This window comes from Prionailurus viverrinus, chromosome D3 (genome assembly GCF_022837055.1).
Source record: "Prionailurus viverrinus isolate Anna chromosome D3, UM_Priviv_1.0, whole genome shotgun sequence".
NCBI lineage: Eukaryota > Metazoa > Chordata > Mammalia > Carnivora > Felidae > Prionailurus > Prionailurus viverrinus.
In genome coordinates this window covers 18,626,653-18,646,088 of record NC_062572.1, presented here as the reverse complement: position 1 = coordinate 18,646,088, position 19,436 = coordinate 18,626,653, and the positions used below count along the sequence as shown (strand labels likewise).

Sequence of the window (19,436 nt, the reverse complement as noted above, 5' to 3'; positions counted from 1 at the left end):
CTGCCCCAGCCCCCGGCTCTGCTTCGGAGGGAAGCCTGGCTTCCCTGGGGTCTGTGACGGGGTGAGAGGGGAGAGCTGCTCAGGCATCTCTGGAGCCCACCGTGAAGGCCATGAGAGCGGCAGCCCACGAGCGCCCACGGCAGCTTTACTTCCTGCCTGGGGAGCAGGGCGGGACCCAAGTGCCACCTGGCTTGCCTCATGGCGGACAGGGACCAGGAGCTGCGTGGGCCTCACCTGGAGTCTGCACAAGTCCACACCACCCTGACCCCATGAGACCGAGGAGCCAGGCACCACAGGTGTTTTACCTGTATTAGCTCATTTACCATCTACAGCAAGCCGATAACGTAGCTTTTGTCATCCCTACTTTTTCTGACGCGAACAAGGGCCTAGAGAAATAAAAGCAGGGGCACCTGGGTGGCTCAGTCGGTTGAGCGTTTGACTCTTGATATCAGCTCAAGTCATGATCCCAGGGTCATGGGGTTGAGCCCTGAATCGAGCATGGAGCCTAAGATATATTCTCTCTCTCTCTCTCTCTCTCTCTCTCTCTCTCTCTCTCTCTCTCTCTCTCTCTCTTTCCCCCTCTCCCCTGTTCCTACTCCCTCTCTGAAAAAAAAAAAAAAAGAAAAAACAAAAAAAAAGGGAAATAAAAGCAACTTGCAGGTGCAGTCACACAGCTGGCCAGGGAAGACCGGTCTCAACCAGGAGCTGAGGCTCTGGAAGGCCCTGCCTTCCTTGCCTTCTGTAGGCAACACCCGGACCCCTGCGGCTGGCTCTGACCCTGTGGCTGGCTCTGACCCTGTGGCTGGCTCTGACCCTGCGGCTGGCTCTGAAGCACTCACTCCAATAACAAAAGATTTAAATTTAAAAAGAGCGGTAACAACTATCACACCCCACAAAATGCTGCCCTCCTGGGGACCAGGAGGGACCAGGCCAACCGGGGTTTGAAGTTGGATTCTACAGATTAACTACCACTGAGACTCTGGACAAGCGTCTCAAAGCCTCAGTTCTGTCACCTGCAGGTAAATGGGACAGCAGCAGCCACAACACAGCACTGGCGAGAGGATGAAATGACATAACGTGTAGAAAGCACCAAGTGTTTCTGTCCAGTAATCTCGGGTCCCGTCCTCTTTCCTGGACTCCATCCTAACGACAGGTCCTTTACGTGGCCGGGCCCGGTCACCAAAACGCGCACGAAGTCCACGGGGCTTCTAACATCTCATTTTCCCTTCCGGGGTGATGCTCTTGAACATGCCTACCTCATACACAGCCTTCCCCAGCATCTTGCCCACAAACTCGAAGAGCTGTAGATAGTTCTCATGAATGTAGGACGTGGGTGAAGGGTACAGCCTCTCGTCCCCGCTGGTTGTCTGTGAGGAAGAACGGAGAGAGAGGCAGGGAGGTTAAATGCCTTGTAAAGAGCAAGCCCAGCCCTTCGCTTCTCATTTGTCACCGAGAACCTGACTGCTGTCAGCCCCGCTCCCGCTCCCCTTAAATACCTTGAACAGATTGAGTGCCGGGTCGAACACCCTCTTGATGATTTCCTCCAGGAACTCCTTGAAAACACCGTCCTGGTCAATGCCGGCCTCGTCCACCCCGAGGTCATTGACGAACTTCACACGGATCACGCCCTTCATGGCGTGCTGGGACAGCTGCCGGAGCTGCTCGTAGCCATCCTGCCGAGAGCAGAATTGCAGCCCGTCAGGAGCGGGAGGACTTCTGCGTAACTCAGGGCTGCCTCCCCAAGGCTCCTGCTCCCGTGTGAATCCTTCCCGGCATTAATTACTAAACAGTTAGGACGCAGGGTGCGGGGCAGGGGGGATGAGCAGTTCTCACCTGCTTGTACAAGAGCCTGTTAAAAGGAAAACTCATTTTGGGGATGTGACGCCACTGCTGTGTGGCAAGGGGAGGCTGCCTCTGAGACGATGCAGAGCACCAAGACAGGGAAACCGGGCAAGGTGAGTCGACAAGCTCTCGGCCATCCCATCCCATCCACACAAAGGATGGAAGAAACTGGGACAAGATCCTACCCTCCATTTTAATGCAAAGAGTAGCTTATTTAGCTCACGGTAAAAATCAGTCAGTGAGACTCATAGATCACCAGAAGGTGAGAAAAGTAAGTACCCCCCAACTGCTCAACTCCTGGATCTTTCCCCAGTTCAGGAAAGGCCTGGTGAGTCAGTCTGAGGAATTTAGTGCCTGAGGGCACTAGGGAGCCAGAGAAGAGTCCAGGCGAGGGGAGACATGACTGGCTTTCTCAGAAATATCGTTGTTGATGGCACAGCAGCTGGAAGGAGGGGACAAGGGTGCAGGAGTGAGTCAAGGGTGCAGGAATGAGTGATGCTGGGCCCACAGGCAGGGGCAGGGGGGAGGAGAAGCCTGCAGCCAGCCCTCGAGGCATGCAGCCATCTAGTACCCAAGGACACGACTTTAGAGTTCTTGTAATCATCTTGTTTAGTCTGTCTCTTGATTCTAATCTGTCAAGGTCTCCTAGGTTCCTCGCACGCACGTGGGCGCTGATAAGCCGGCCGCTCAGGTGTTCGTTTCAGAGCAGTGACTGTCAGAAATAGTGTTGAACAGGACAGCAGCCAGGGAGGAGTCTTCTGATCCAACGTGAGCCGCCCCGTCATGAGGGAGAAGCCGTCATAGGGGAGAAAGTGAGCTCTTTAGATCCTGTCGCAGAAGGTGCAAATCAACTGCAATATCCCTACAGAGGCCGCCCCACGGGTCTCCCTCTCAGGCATGACTGCAGTGCCCTGAGACGTTCTGCTAACACGAGACAGATCATCTCTATGGCATCCACCTGTCTGCCTGTCTGGTCCCTTGTCACAAAGCACACGAGGCCAAAACAGTAAGACCTGCTTTGGGAAACTCTTGCCACCTTCCTGCTGATCACGTTCCTCTGGTGATGCAAAGGACTGTCCCATGGTGGCTCCCGATCTTATTCTGGGGTGAGGGTCCCAAGTTAGTGAGCCAGTAATAACTACCTCTGAGGGTCTTTGGAAGGCAGAGGACCACGGTTTCGGGTGCATAGGCCCGTGAAGTATCCTGTATGCATGTGGAAGTCTGAAAACCATGAAGTTAGATGGAAAGAAGCGGGAAACAGAAGTCACTGTGCAGCGCCAGCGGCAGCCTTTAAACCACGTGTCTCCATTTGAGATCACCATCTTGGCACAGAGTCGGGGATGGGTGGAGAATTCCAACATCTTCTTGCTTGCTTGCAGGATTTCCTCCATTCTGCTTTGAAATGATGCCTCCTAGCTTTACTTCCCATTAGGAGGGGTGTCGGTATCATGCAGATTAAACGAGATGGTGTCCTGGGCAAGCACTTAGCACATGGCTGAACACAGGGCAAGTACTTAAGGAATGCTCGCTGGAGTCAAATTTTATTTATTTTTCATTTTTCATTTATTATTGATTGATTGATTGAAAGGGGTGGGGTGCGAGGGGCAGAGAGAGAGAGGGAGAGAATCCCAAGCAGGCTCTGTGCTGTCAGCTGACTCGGGGCTCGATCTCACAAACCATGAGATCATGACCTGGCTGAAATCAAGAGTCGGATACTTAACCGCCTGAGCCACCCAGGCGCCCCTCAGTTTTTCTTCACCAGCCCCACATTGGCCTTTTCTCTGAAGGGCTATAGAGAGGAATTTGCCAGCTGCCTCCTAACTGCCTGCTGCACCCCACATCCTCCGGGCACTGGCGGCATCACACGAGGATTCAACCTGTGTCTGTCCTTCCTTCCAGGAGGTGGGTCGGAGGAGGGCGTTCCTCTTCTCTACTGCATCTCAAAGACCCTGACCTGGGACGAGAGCTGGCTCCCAGGCGCGGCTCTCCCACTGACACCTGAATGGAGCTGACTGTGAATCGTAACTTCTCTGGCCTCAGTTCTGCCTCTGAGAGTGATGGGACGGGGCTGGGCAGAGTATGGCTAAGGTTCCTCCTGGTTCTCAGATGCTAGCGTCCCGGCCCCCGTTCACCCTCTGTGAGGGGACACCTTCCTGCAAAACTTCAGGCTAACACCTGGAAGCGGAGTACTAAGGCAGCACCTTCAGTAGAAACCACAGAAGAGGGAACCGAATAAAAGCCCGGGATATCCCAGGAGCGGCTAATATCGGCTTTGTGATGCCCCCTTGTGTCCAAATCCAGCAAATGCCACTGCGCGCTCCTGTTCTAACCACCAAACCACCACAGAAGGAGAATGACCAGAGTGACTGAATATATGACTCTCTCCCCTTCCCAATTCGATATGAACAGTAATCAGGTTCATGACGAGATAGACTCTAATGGAATATGGAAAGGAAAGCAGACTTGGCCTAAAACCTAAGAAAGACATCCCTCCTCGGACATCCCTGGAGGCTGTGTTGGAGCAAGCAGGCCCAGGGTAACGGGGACGTCAGGGGACTCTCCCATACGCAAGGACGCTTGAGGGAGTTGGGGATTCCGTCATTCTCGGGGCGCACCAGTCTCTAGCACCCCAGACTTCCCGACTGTCAGGAAGTGACACGTCAGGGCTGGCCGCGTCTGAGTGGGACTGAAGATGTTAAGGGACGGGGGAGGAGCGTGCAGGTCCGACCGAAGAAAGTGCTGCAGGAGGGAGTTTCTAATCCCACTCGGTCTTTCTCTTCTTGGAGTCAAAGCAAAGCTTGCAAACTGGTGGCCCGCAGGTTGAATTTGCCGGAAGACAGGTGTTATCTAACCTTCCAGGCACATTACCAAATTCCATTAGCGCCCAACATAAAAGCTCTGGGGATCTCACACAAAACCCCGCATTGTGGCCTTCTAAAAACCCAGAGCATAGAGAAGCCTAAGTCCCCACACAGAAGTAGTCAGGTGGAGCTGGGTGGAGGCGGTCTCTTTTAGGGGGCACGTGCTCCCCACCTGCCCACCCCTCTCTACTGCTCGAGAACAATGAGGCTGGACGCCAGGTGTCATTTATCCACTCGCTCGTGGGGTCCTTTTTCTTAAGTAGTGACCTAAACTGCGGGCCGTGTTTCAGAGAGCGCAGGGTCGGGGGAGCCAGGGAAGTGAAGAAGATTCCTGTCGTTCAGCATGCAAACAAGATGCTCCTGCGTGGACACACTCGGCCGGCTTCACCCATTCCCATGACCAGCAGGGTCCCTGTAGGCACTTACATTTCTTACCTCTACTTTCAACAATGTCAAAACCGTCACCTGGTTACCACATGGTGCCTTTCCCCAGCAGACCCCAGTGTCAGTCACCAGTGGCCGGGAGGGAACTGAAAGCAGCTCTCCAGGAAGGAGCGTGAATCCCCCAAGGGAGAAAATGAAAATGTGTTGGGAGGAAGGGCTGCTGCCGTGGCCGCTGGCCGGTGGCTGGCTACGTGGCCACGCGCTGTCCTGAGATCCCGCAACTGCCCTCTGCTGCAGAACAGGCTAATGAGGAAACGTGGCTGAAGCGAGATAAAAGGTCTGAAGAGCAAGCATGGGCAAATAAACCCAGCCCAGCCTCTTCCAGGAATGTGGGCTTGGGACTCAGTCACCAATTCTACCACCGCTGGTGGGATCCGCACGTTTGGGCAGGTTCCGCACTGCACAACCCTGGGGGAGGGCACGGCACACACAACGCAGACCTCGCAGTTACATACGTTTATTGTAACAACGTTCCAGCAGACGGTAGTTGGTGTCTTGTTCCAACAGAATCAATATATTACAATTTTCTGACATATAGAGGTGACGTGTTCTGAGGACAGGCACCAATTTCTGGCACACGTGAAGCTGCCGCATAGCAGCAACCGTGGACACTGGTTTGGCTGAGGTGAGCCACTTCACTTGTTCCTCCCAAGTTCATGTCTACCAAGAACTCCTAGCTCTAGAATACATGCACTTCGCAGTATGGCTCAGTAAACTTACTACCTACGCTCCAGCCTCCACATTCACAGTTGGGAGTCTGGGCAAAGTGCCTGCCAGGACGAATGGAGTTTGCACAGACACAAGAATGCCTGCACGTGGCACTTCCTGCGCAAAGGGGCACAGTGCTCAATGTTCCAGCCCGGGGGACCCGCATGGGGAACAGGAAGGGAAACACTGCACCGTGGGTTCCCGACACTGAGGACATGCTTAATTAAGCGGCTCTTCAGAGCAGATCCCAGGACACATGGCCCCATTCCACTCCCTAAGTCTCGATTTCGGGGTCATTGGACCAGGGGGTGACAAGGACAGTTCACAGGCAATAGATCGTCCATTAAAAACCCCCCGTCTCACAGAGTACACCTTTTTGTGATGGGCTTCTCACCTCCAACATGCGGGACCGTCGGATTGTGATATGGGTGACGTGGGGAGAGGCTGAGCTGGTTTCCACGAGCCCCAGTTTCTCCTTCTCCTTGGTAACCATGTTTCGGAACAGGAGAACTCTCTGAAATGAGCAAAGGTGAGACCAGGAACTGGGTCAACAACGGATGATTCCCTAAGACACGCTGTACGGGACTAACGAAACAAGTCACGCGAGAGGCCACCACAACGGGACACTCTGATAGATGCTACAGGTCAGAAGTGTCTGGGGAGAATGGCAGACGTTCCCAAAAACAACCTTGGGAATTAGAAATCTAGCTGAGTACATGCCAAGGAAGAAAGGCCCCAGAAAGAGTGGTCTGGCTGCAGCCACAGTCCGGTTAAAAATAGTCTGGAAGCCGGGGACGCCTGGGTGGCTCATTCAGTTAAGCATCCGACTTGGGCTTGGGTCATGATCTCACAGTTCATGGGTTTGAGCCGCACAACGGGCTCTGCACAGTGTGGAGTGTTCTTGGGATTCTCTCTCTGTCTCTGCCTCTCCATCACTCGTGCTTTCTCTCTCTCAAAAATAAATAAGCTTTAAAAAAAATGGGGTGCCTGGGTGGCTCAGTCGGTTGGGCGTCTGACTTCAGCTCAGGTCATGATCTCGTGGTCCAAGAGCTCGAGCCCTGTATCAGGCTCTGTGCTGACAGCTCAGAGCCTGGAGCCTGCTTCCGATTCTGTGACTCCCTCTCTCTGACCCTCCCCTGCTCACACTCTGTCTCACTCTCTCTCTCTCAAAAATAAATAAACATTAAAAAAAAAAAAAAAAAAGAATGGTCTGACAGAAAATCATTCTCATTCAGTCAATAAGCCACCGTAAAAACCTGGTGGTAGAACAGGTTACAGAGGCTGCTTTATATACCTATGCCTGCTTTAAAGGGAATCAATGTTAGGAGTTAAAAAAGAGAAACAATTCAAAGATAATTTTTTTCATTGTCAGAAATTTCAAAAAATGATCCCACAGAATAAAGGTCCCTGACCTTTTATCAGCCTCCTCTGTGCCCTCAAGCACACCATAGCCCCCCCCCACCCCCCCCCCACCCCCCGTAATATTTCTCAGTTACTGTTAGAGAAGAACCCTCTCTCCCATGGTCAAGATTCTGATAAACCCCTTTCAGGAGAGCACGACCCTTGGCCCCATCCTGGGGTTGAGAATCACTGCTGTAAAAGCACTCTGATGATGTCTGCTGAATGAAGAAATAAATCCAATCGCTGCTGATTTTGTTTAAAAATGGGAATCCCCTCAAATGTCAAAGGATTTGTTAAATACAATAAGAACAGTCAGAATGGTAACAGTAACAACGGTAACAAGAGCTAACTATATACAGGAGAGGCTCGTGTGTTTACGTTTGATCGTTTCATTGACTACGAAGTTAACACACGGCTGCAGCAGGAAAAGTGCCCACAGCTTCCCGAGGAGGAGGAGGAACGTATCTGGCAGAGGGGTTACTTCTCAGGGGAGCCGCTTGAGGTGGCTGGTTCACCAGCCTAGAAACAAGGACTGAAGTGCTCTGGATAGTATCAGGGTTCCAGGACAACATGGAAAGGAAGGATAGACGTAGCCACAGTGAGGGAGGCTGTGACGGGGATGAAGGGCACTGGCATGTCTCTTGTCTGTGCAGGGGGAATTGAGACTTCCAGAACAGGTCTTTAACTTATGTGGGGCCGTGAGGCACGACTGTTTGCTCTCACCCCAAATCTTTAGCATGACTTGAACACGAGGCAGAAGAAAAGCTTCCCAGGGCACCTGGGTGGCTCGGTCGGTTAAGCGTCTGACTCTTGACTTAACCTCAGGTCATGACCTTGTGGTTGGGCCCTGAGCTGACAGTGTGGAGCCTGCGCGGGATTTTCTCTTTCTGTCTCCGTCTGCCCCTCCCTCCACTCGTTTGTGTGTGCCTCTCTCTCGCTCAAAATGAACAAATAATCATTTAAAAAAATGTTAAAAGAAGAGTTTCCCACCTGGGTTAATCCCATATGGGGTGGAGACTGCCCACACAGAAGTAAAAGTGCAGAGGTGGCCGTGAGAATGGCAGGAGTCAAGGAAAGACTGTGTGGGGCTCTGGTCTCCACGGGGCGTGAAGGGGGTTTGGGACAACGGTACGCAGCTCTCAATGGTATGAGAGGCCTCACGACGGCAGCAGACATCTGAGAAAGGGTCCTTGTCTCCATTTTGCAGATGAAGACACTGACTCACCCAAGGTCACACAGCTGGTGGACACAGGGACCACAGTCAAACCCGGACTCACACACGGGCCACCACACCACAGAGCCACTGCCCACCCCGTGTGGCACCAGGCCTTCCAGGTCAGAACAAAAGAGAAGGTCTCAAGTCCCAGTCCGGGGATACACTGCACATAAAAGCGTAAAAGCAATGTAAGAGAGTGCAGAGAAGAAAGTGCTGTGTGTGTGAAGGAGGCGGAGCCGAGGCCTTGAAAAACTTTGAGGGAAGCAGGAACAGCTTTGTGGGCCGCCCACGTGAATGAGATCAAGAACAGGGAGAGTTCTGGTGTTTAGGGCAGATGCCATAATGACAGGTGCAAGATTGCGGGCAGGCCTGGAGAGACTATAACTCCCCCGTGCACTCTGGCAAGAGCATGCCAGCGAGAGAGGGAAGTACGTGCCCCCCCAGGAGGGGACAGTGCCTCGCTGCTATGACATACTGAGCCTCAGATGCCCTCCTGTACCTGCTGGGGCCATAAAAGGGTCAGGACAGGTGCCAGGGGATTGGGAAGGGTCCCCACGAGAGGAGAAAAAGTTCCTGAACCAAGGACAAAAAGCTTGGATGGCAATCTTAAGCACAATTCCCCAATTCCCCAAAGAAAAAACACACAGTGAGGATTAGATTATAGCCTGGTCCCCAAGACATGCCAACTAATCTCAGAGGTTCTCAGGCTTCTTGTTCTCAGTACCCCCACAGACTCAGTAATGACTTTCACGGCACTCCTAGGTCAAAAGAAATACTTACAGTGCCATCTACGAGGTAGCGAGGGTCCTAGCCACTTGGTAAGTATTTATGTGCTAAGAGCTTCGTATTTTAAAAATACATGCACGTTGAAACAAAAACTGAGTTTTGTTTTTAAAACCCAGCGTAGTGGCATCCTCGAAAGGAGCGTTGAAATCGTGAGCTCGAGCTGGTGCTCCACATGGTGTCCAAAGGATCTCACTGTGCTCTTCTCAAAAACTTAAAATGCCCTGTGACAACCCAGGGTCACCCTAGCAGAGCGCCTGTGACCTGCAGACACATGGAGCGGCAATCCCAGACTACAAGGGATGGGAGTGCTATGGTCCAGGGCTGACCTCACGGACACGCGGGGCCAGGGTGGGGTGCTGCGTTTTCAGTTAGACTGCCCCAAACTGGACGAGGCCCAGAGGATGGGGAGCCAGAAGCCACTTCCCCAAGGAGTAGCTGGGGGGAGGGGAAGGATGCTACCTGTGGCACAGAAAAGACCAGAAAGCAAACGAGAGTTGTCCGCACATCTCAGAAGATTTGGAGATTCCACTTAGAGTGGCTGTTCAAGGACCAGAGAGTAGAAGTTACACAGAAGTAGAAGTTACACAGAAGTAAATCAGGTTAAGGTGAGGAAGAACGTCCCATCACTGGGAAGAGTAAAGCAATACAATGGATGGCTTTGCAAGGCTCCGGGCCTTCCACCTGAGGCAAGGTCAGGTGTATTGTCGGGGCCTCCCACCCCAGATGGAGGCGTTTAGCTAAGTAATCCCCACAAGTTCCCTTCATTTCTAAGAGGCTCTGCTATCAAGTGCAATAAGAATTTAAACAGCCACATCCATTTGCAAATCACTACTTGAGGGTAAAGAACAGCAACTGCGAGTATTAACATCAAGGTCAAAACAATATCAAAGAGCAGCGAGGAATATGTATCTCTGAAAACTAAGGTTCAATTTACAAAAAATGTGACTTAGGCTCTTTTCTAAAAATGTCTTTTGTCCAAAAAGGAAAAAAAAAAAGGGAGGGGCGCCTGGGTGGCTCCATCTGTTGAGCATCTGACTCTCTCGTCCCAAGTCATGGTCTTGCAGTTCATGGGTTCGAGCCCTGGGTTGGGCTCTGCGCTGACAGTATGGGGCCTGCTTGGGATCCTCTCTCTCCCTCTCTCTCTGCTCCTCTCCTACTTGTGCTCTCTCTCAAAATAAATAAACTTTAAAAAAAAAAAAAAAGAAAGAGAAAAAGAAAAAGGAAAAGAAAGAGAGGCACACGAAGACCGTAAGAGTCTCTTCTGAAGGAGCACAGTACCACTGCGGGTTCCAGCAGACATTTCTGGAGTGTTCACTACAGACCAGGGACATGGGCAGCACCTTCCCTCATTTCCTGACACTCTGGCCACCGTACCTGACCCTTTCTGAGACTCTCATGTCTCTCGGGTCCGGGACACCACGCTGCTGGTTTCCCTCCTCTGATGAGTCCTCTCCTCATGCTGGCCCTCTTAACAACAGGCCCCTTGGTTGTCTGACTCCGCCCAGTTCCCTGACCACCCTGTCCGTGGCCATGGATGCAGTCAGATTTGGGCGCTGTCCACGTGCAGTGTCTCTCTCCAGCCCCACTGTCCGATGGCCTCGAGGAGTGGCGGACACCGCACACCTGTGCCGCCTGTTCAAAGCTGACCTCCTCTAGCCCGCGCTCCTACCCCAGGGAATGACTCCCCCAAGCGCCCAGGAGCCCAAGCCCGAAGCCCGCCCACCACCTGAATCCCTCCTTTCCTTCTCTGAATGTCTTTGTTCTGATCCTATCGTGTCTCTCCACTCCCATAACACCTCTGCCTCTAGCTGGTCTTCCGCCCCATGGCCAGAAGGAACCTTCTAAAGCGTAGCTCTGACCAGGGGCCCCCGAAGCTGATAACGCTCCAACGGCTCTGGCCAAAATCCAAGCTCCTGCCCTTGGTCTGCAGGGTCCTTCCAGCTCCAACCCCTACAAACCCGCTCAGCTTCCTGGCTCTCCTTCATATCCTCCGCAGCCAGACCGTACGTCGGGCCCTCCATTAGCACCGTATTCTCAACCCCCCGGGCCTTTAACCACTGGAAGCTTCTCCTGACTCCCTTCCCCCTATTGCCAGCTGGGCCTGGCCCCCTTGTCTGGGCTCCCCCAGCATCCATCCCTGTGACATGCCCCCCACCTGCTAGAACTGCCAGTGCATACTTTCTTCAGCTTCTGTACTCGGCTTAATACCTGATGTAGATGGAGACCCACTGTCCGTGCACATTTGCGGAGTGAAAGAGCTCGTTTCTTTCTCTCCAACTGCTACAGCAAAGGGGGCGAGTTGGGTGCCATGCGGCAGGGCACAAAGATGCACAGGGGCCCGGCTCTGAGAGCAACTCACGTTTTTGTGGGGAACGACATGAGGGACGTACTGCAGGATCAGCTGCGCCCGTCTTCTGTCCTTGTCCAGTTCTTGGAAGAGCACGCTAGGTTTGAGGTCCCTTCGGAAGAAAGGCATGGGTTTGGGGTTATCATAGGACAGCAGCTCTCTAGCGCAGGGGCGGCCAGCTCCAGCTTGCTGCCGTTTTTGTAAGCAAGGTTTCGGCGGAACACGGCCACATCTGTCCACCGCGTACCGTCACTGGCCGCTTTCCCGCCACAATGGCAGACTGGGGCTCTTGCAAAGGAGAGCCTCTGACTGCAAAGCCTAAAATACCTAGTCTCTGCTCCGCCAGACCCCACTCTAGTGCCACAACATAAGAGCCGACATGTCATTTATAAAAAATGGCAGACATCTCGGGACACCTGGGTGGCTTCATCGGTTAAGCTCGATCTCGGCTCAGGTCACGATCTCACGGTTCATAAGTTCGAATCTTGAGACAGGCTTGGGATCCTGCCTCGCCCTCTCTCTGCCCCTCCCCTGCTTGCTCTCTCTCTTAAAATACACAAACTAAAAAAAAAACCAAAACCAAAACAAAACTACAGACATCTTACACTTAGTTGTTGTAAGTGGATGTCCCCACCCTACCCCCAAAAGGCCGGCTGTAGTTTTCATCCTGCTCATTCTGTTGATAAAAACCACCACTGAACTCTTATAACCTGCTGCTTAGTTCAGCTACAAGAAGTTTCTTCCCATTTGCTAACTATGCCCTGGCTTTGTCACCATTACTGAGCCCTGACCACCCTCAGGGCGAGCACATCCCCACAGGCACGAACCGCTGGGCGGTCTGTCCTCCCAGGGGGACAGAGGACGAGGGAGCGATGAAGACCCCCGGGCCCCAGAGCGCGAGCCTGGCCCCCACAAACCCGCTCGCCCGGCCCCGCTCCTCACTTTCGCAGCCAGTGGTCCTCGGGGGCAAAGCGCCGCCGGCAGTCCCTCTCGTACAGCACCATCAGCCAGCCGTGGACAGAATGGAACAGCTCCAAGGTGTCCCCCTTGGCGTTCTCTGTGGGTCAAAGAAATGGGAGAGCTGCAAACACAGAGCTGGTCAGGGCTGGCGAGGAGCCAGGAGGATGGCGTCTTGTCTCTGCCGGTCACCAGCCCCCACCAAGGTCTCTGTCTCCCTCACTCTATAGAGTCCACGTGGAATCGACAGAATAAAAGGCGCCCTGGGTACGTTCTGTTTGCAGGACCCTAGCGTCTCAGACACAATCACCACTGTCTGCCTCCCACTAGCAGCTGATCCAAAGGACCTTTTTAATCTAAGGAGCTTTGTACCAAGCAAACTGGAAGCACTTCAGGAGGTGAGCTCTGATTTGGAGCGTGCCCTGACACACGTTCTCTTTTCACGGAAATCAACTCAAAGAAGGAAAGGGAGATCCGGGGCAAAATCATCATCGTTAATAATCCTTCACACCTACACGTACTTCCTGAAGGGAGATGTAAAACTTCCATATCTGCACCTACTATCTTAAGAGGCCGCAGACAGGAGAAGTACAACTTCCAATTACGTGAATAAACGTGCCTGTGCAATTGGTTGTGATGGGCGATAAAGCTAGGCATCAGTTGACGTTCCAGACCGCGGCCTCCCCGCGTGCAGCACGACGGCTGGCATCTTCGCCTTACCTACGATCCCATCCCAGATCATCTTAAACACAAAGGAGTTCAGGAAAGAGGAGATGGTGACCAGCTCTTCCAGTTTGAATGAAATTTGTTCTTCGTAAACTTCGATGTCGTCAAGGATCCTAAATCAGATGGAAAATTATTCACAACTTCCCACGGAGGAAAGGGGGGGAACGACGAGATGTGTACCTCTTACTAGACGAATAGAAGCTCACGAAGTAAGCTCTGATGGGTAGGATGTGCTTCAGGGGAACCCGGAGGGGAGAGCAGCTGGGGACAGAGGTGAAGCAAAAGCGACCACGTGCAGATGAGTGTGGAAGCTGGTAACGGGCATTTGAGGGATCCTTCTACTCTTCTCTCCGCTTTCTATTAATTTGAAACTGTCCATAGTGAAAAATTTAAAACCACAACGGAGAGAGGAAAACAACAATAAGCTTCCCTCTGTATTCTCCTTATTCATAAGGATCTGGCTGTGACACCTTCTCCATCCATGCCTCTCCATGCCTATCAAGAAATCTTGACAGAGAGTGTGTGCCCACTGAGAAAAGCTGTAGAATCTTTCCCTGCATCTGCAGCAGCCACTAGTGACCGTTAGTAGGTACCTGAGAAGTGTTTATGAGGGAATGAATGAAAACTAATGTTTGAAAGAATGTGTGAATAAATGAATTGTTTAAGATACAGCTCTACCTGAAAATCTCCTAAGTCTGCTCCGTTCACCTTAGGGCATGACTCGTTCTTGGGTCGTCCTAGACCCAGCCCTTCAGGGTGTCTTACCCTTGCCCTGGCCTCCAACTGCTCACGGAGCACCTCTCTCCGTGGTTCTTACCCAATCTGTCACCTTGTGTCCCTGATCCCCTCCCACCCAGTGTCTTCTACCATGAACATAACCGCCTGACGGGGTCCATTCTCATAATTCTTTACCAACCTTTGGAAAAAGTGGAATTAAAAGAATACCAAACACACAAGTAGACACATAGGCTGAAAAAAAAAGCACTGACTGGGACTCACATCTATTAATTCCCCACTCTGAGCCAGGCACGGCACTGAGAACTTGACTTTCCTTTTCTCATGTACTCCCTATCAGATGGCTGATAACCATTACTACTCTTTGAAGGAGGAAGCTCAGAGTGGTTAAGCAACTCGCCTAGGGTTAGTCGATAATCATGACAAGAACCGCAGCCCGCAGCCCTTCCTAAGTGTCTGGACTGTGCTAAGCACTTTGTGTGCTTTATCTCCTGCAATCCTTACCACAGAGCCCAGAGACACGTGCTACTGTTGTTCCCGCTCGTAGGTGAGGAAGCAAAGGCTCGGAAAGGTGGAGCCCCCTTGCCGGGGGTGTCTCAGGAAGTGGCCCACCCAGGATTTGCATCCTGGCACTCTGGCTATGGAACTTTCCAGGTAACTACTAACCTAGCGAGGAAATGGTGGAGCAGTGATTTGAACCCAGCTCTGGGAGAATCCCAGAGCCCACACTCAGTGGGACTGAACCAGCTCCCCTGGAAGGATGGAACTAAGAACTGCTGAACCCCAACTATGTGCCACCTACTTTGAAAATGTTTTCTCATCTAATTTTCCTAATGACCCTGCCACACGGGTCCAGAGGATGGCGGCAATCACATCAGCAACTGCTTCCTTCCTGACACTGTCATTGGGCTTCTCCACATTCTGGAGAGGAACTCGGCCCCACAGCAGTCAACCTACGTGACGAGGTGCCGGGAGCAGTCACAGAACAGCGTCAGCATGGCCAAGAGCTGCTTGGACTCTTCGGTGTCATTGTTGAGGCACTCCGAGAAGAGCTTTAACCCTCCGTGGGGCCCCAGCTCACAGATAAACGCCCACAGTTTGGGGAGCAGGTCATCAAGGTAAGTGAGTCCTGGAAAAGGACAGAGAAACCCAAGCTTCAGGTGGGGGCACCATCTGGGTCACGGTTTCTCCTATCCGCTGGGGGAACAAAACACTCCTATTAGTGGACACTTAATGGGTGTGAAAAAAGGTGCAATTACTAAGAAAATCATTATCACCACTGAGAGTGACGATGGCAATAACAGCTACCGTTTAGTGGGTGCTTTCTATGTTCCAGATGTCATTCTAAGTACTCTGCATGCATTATCACCTTTCTACCTTGTGAAACCTAACGTTACCTCCATCTTATAAGGGAAGAAACTGAAGCCTGGAGAGGTTGAGTAATTAGCTCCAAATCACTCAGTCCGATAAAGAGCAGAGCCAAGAAGAGGAACCCAGGTCTGTCTGACTCAGCGTTTATATTTTAAATCAGGGGTCAGCAAGTTTTTTCTGGAAAGGCCTAGAGAGTCAGTACTTTCGGGCTTTGTGGGCCTGGCCTAACACCCTGTCACACTACTGAATGCTACCAGCATAGCACAAAAGCAGCCACAGACAAGATGTAAATGAACGGATGGGGCTGTGTTCCAATAAAACTTTATTTACAAAACCAAGTGGTGGGCCGCATTTGGCCCCTTTGCTGACCCCTGCTTTAAACCATCTTTCTGGCTCACCTACAACTTAGCAAAGCTTTCCTCTTTTCTACTATTCTACCTTTGTTAAAAATGGGAAAGCAATGAACGCCTGTAGCAGAGATCCCGTGAAGTGTCACACAAACATTTAACCCTGGGTGGAGAAGACATTTTACGAACGCTTCCCGATGGCATTTTAGGAATGCTTCCCGATGGCTCCAAGGCCTCGGACACACAGGCTACGTCACCGTCACATTTTAAGTCTATTAGTACAGCTACTGACTCAGAGAGTCTGGCTCTGAAAGTCCATGTGTCCCTGAATCTACAGTAGGGCGTGTACCTCAAATTATTCCTCATTTTCACTTTTTGCCGGAGCCCTTATAACCCCCCTCATTTTACAGGGCACTCTGAATTACTCGGTTCTGGACAAAGAACTGCTTCGGGAAGGTATATCCGCCTGGAGGAGGAGGATGACAGACTCAATCAGTGCTGCTCTGTGCTTAGACCAGGGTGGCCTGAAGGAGCCAGAGAGGAGTGGCCACTTACTACTCTTGAAGGCTGGAGCTCACATTTTCCAAGGGGCAGGACGAGATTACGGAACGCAGACCCCTCAGAATTTAAGAGGAGGTGGAGACAGAGACGGAGTGAGCAGCCGCACTGCGGAGACCACAAATACACTCCCACGGGACGAGAAGGGAAGAGCAACTGCTCTCACATCATGTGAACGGTCCTCACGGCGGGGACGAACATGCTCGTTCCCGGCCTCAGACACGGCTTCAACAAGGGCTGCGTCCGGCGCGACTCCGACGGCAACGAAGACGCAGGGCCCTGGGGAGCCGGGCCACAGGGCAGCACGTGGCACGCGAGGAGCGGGAGCAAAGCGCGTGGTCTCCCACACTCTGCTTTGCGTGTCGCTAAACAAACAGACCCAATACTCTACCGATGCTTCACGCTAGTTTATCTCCTTCTTAAAAGGATACGTTTTCAAGTCAGCCAAGAGAACTTCTGGGTTCTCTCACTGGGACGAGGAGGATGCCTGAATTTGTGGTCGCCTCAAAAAGCTGAACGCGGGCCCATCACCTCAAAATCCCATCACTCGATACGCTTCTCAAACCCTCACACTGGGTGCTGGGGCCCTGGGCTCGGTCCGGGCCCCTTTTCGTCTGCTTTTACCCTCCCCCGAGGGAACCTGCCCCGGGCCCAGGGCTTTACACAGCACGCCTCTGCTCACGCCCCCGCGTGGTCCACTCGCGTGCCTGCCTGGCACCTCGCTCTCCTCACAGCCAGGCAGGACTCTGTTCCCCCGGCTTCCCTCCCAGCGGGCTTCTCCAGCTCTGCAAATGCACCACCATCCACAGGCTGTGGGGGCCAACAACCCGGCCTCATCTTGGAAGCTTCTAGCCTTCACTCCCCCAAATCCAACTGTACCGTAGGACCTGCAGACACGACTTCTAAGACACGCCCAGGTGCCCCTGCTTTCAACCCCGCCACCACGCCAGGCCTGTGCTGTCCAAGTGGGGACCGCGCTGCCCCCGAGGAGGCCTCTGGGAGTGTCTGGAGACGGGCAGCGTTGGCACGAATGGGGAGGGGAAGCGGCACGGGCATCTGTGATGGCTGGGCCGCTCAACATCCTACAAAGGACAAGACAGCTTCCACGGCCAAGAACTGTCGGGCCCAAAACACCAGCAGTGCTGCGGCCGGGAAACCCTGCTCCAGTCCAAGCCCACGCTGTCTCATGACGTCCATGGTCACAGTGCCCGTCATGACGGGCACTACATTCTTCCCGTGCCTACAGCTCATCTCCTCATTCTTAGAATCCCTCGCGGAAGAGATCCCGGCTGTCTTAGTCACCTCTTTATCCTCAGCCTGGCACACATAGGTGCTCTATCAATACGTGAAGATGAGTAAGCGTGAAAGAGAGAGGCAATGGCAATTTATGATGTAAAAAAAGCTACAATGAAACAGAAAAGTTCCATAACCTTTACGTAGTCAACGGCTTTACTGCTCACAGACTTCCTGTCCTCGTAAGACCAATTCCTACGAGCAAGTCCTGCGAGGCAGTGGAAAGCCCCCAGTACCCACACTCTTGTGTTCACAGGGGCGGGGCGCAGAACTTTCTTCCTTGCTCAGCTAAGAAGGAAAATGCTGGGCAGAGACCCATGTGATGAAGATATTATGTGGCCGATAAAAATGACACTTTGGAAGAACCGCTGACCGGGATAAAATGCTTCTAAAATGATTAATGGAAAGGGCACAACTACGTATTTCAGTCTAAATATATACATACGTGTAACACACTCAGGCACAGGTGGTTCTCTTTGGAAAATGGGATTAAATATGGTCTAGGTTTTCTTTCTTTTCTTTTTTTCTAGTTTTCTATTCAGAAAAACAGTAACTTTTGAAAGCAAATGGCACTCCGTAATGAAAACAAGAGCCAGGTCACAGGAGCAAGCCGGCCGCGCCAGGACGGAGGTTAGTGTGAGCCATTTAGCTGAGGTGTATCAACCTCGAAGGGGAATAGCTCAAAAACAACCTCCTCCAAAATATATTTTCTGAGCTAAGGAAGCCAGAAGAAAATCAGCTTTTTCTAAGAAAAGTCATCCCCCAATGTTGGAGACGGAAGAAGACGCCTCAGGCCTCCCAACCTGTGAGTATCTGCAGCCGGATCTGGGTCAGAGTCGTCAGCGAGGTCTGGTAGAGGACGCAGATGTTGCAGACCTTCTGGACCTCCGCAGAGTCCACACGCTTACCCCCAACAGGCCTGAGAATATTCCGAACTGATGCGGACTTCTGAAACGCGCGCTTCAGGAGGTCTGGCACGGAGAGAAGAAGGAACGTGTGAGCAGACGCTCAGCCATCTGCCCAGTTTCACTCTGTAAAGAGCATTTCGATAACGTGCCTCCTTTATAGCCAGAGCCGGACAGTGGGGCCACTGCTCTGACTCAAGTTCTCTCTCTGGGGTAAATTACAAAAGCATTAACCACAGGCTTTTAGGTGGAACCCAAAGACCTCTTCAGAACATCAGAAGATGTTCCAGAATAAGCCAGGCACATTCGACTCCTACAGGGGATTCCTTTACTTTGCCACCGGACTTCAGAACCCACAAGGGTAAAAATTCGACCGTATTAGGGGATGATGGGTGAAGGCGGGTGGCCTGGTTGATTCCCAGTTCTCTGTACTTTCAGAGGGGAGCAGCATCAACCTCGAGCACTGATACTTGCTTTGGGTTGTGCTCGAAGGTTAGTTTTAAACCTTCTCCCTTACATTTACATCTTGCTGAAGCGACACTGAGCCCTGCTCCCGGGCAGCTGTGACATGGGGCTCTGCACCACACTGGCTGGCAGAAGAAAAGTTACCTGGAACCTGGACATTTGCCACAGGCAGGTGGCGCCACAGAACTCGGTGTCACTGGCATTTCCCGAACTTTTCTCAGAGTGGGCAAGAAACCTTTCCATGGACCCTATGACTGATTCCGCAGTAGGAGCAATGCCAAGGTGGCCTGGCCAGTGACCCAGTGTCCTCTGCATAAGGACCCCCACGTGGGAGACTTTTTCTATGATTAGGAACTCAGAAAGGCTCTACTTCCCTTAAGAAATGAACCTTCTGAGGCATGTGGGTGGCTCAGTCAGTTAAGCATCTGACTCTTAGTTTGGGCTCAGGTCATCATCTCCCGGTTCATGAGATGG

The 19,436-nt window shown here is 52.3% G+C and overlaps 1 protein-coding gene across 8 annotated transcripts in view; it reads right to left on the bottom strand.

Moving 5' to 3' along the window:
- Positions 1–19,436, bottom strand: part of UBE3B (ubiquitin protein ligase E3B) — a 55,209-nt gene that overhangs the window by 15,878 nt on the left and 19,895 nt on the right. For all 8 annotated transcript variants that reach the window (XR_007145715.1, XM_047827173.1, XM_047827172.1 and 5 more), the window contains 8 exons: positions 18,396–18,563; positions 14,981–15,152; positions 13,283–13,401; positions 12,548–12,662; positions 11,618–11,717; positions 6,250–6,369; positions 1,497–1,673; positions 1,257–1,367 (listed from right to left, as the gene is read on the bottom strand). Coding sequence is in view for 7 of the 8 variants with exons in the window: in XM_047827173.1 (XP_047683129.1) it covers positions 1,257–1,367; positions 1,497–1,673; positions 6,250–6,369; positions 11,618–11,717; positions 12,548–12,662; positions 13,283–13,401; positions 14,981–15,152; positions 18,396–18,563 (1,082 nt within the window). In the remaining variant the exon portion in view is untranslated. The remainder of the gene's footprint in view (positions 1–1,256; positions 1,368–1,496; positions 1,674–6,249; positions 6,370–11,617; positions 11,718–12,547; positions 12,663–13,282; positions 13,402–14,980; positions 15,153–18,395; positions 18,564–19,436) is intronic.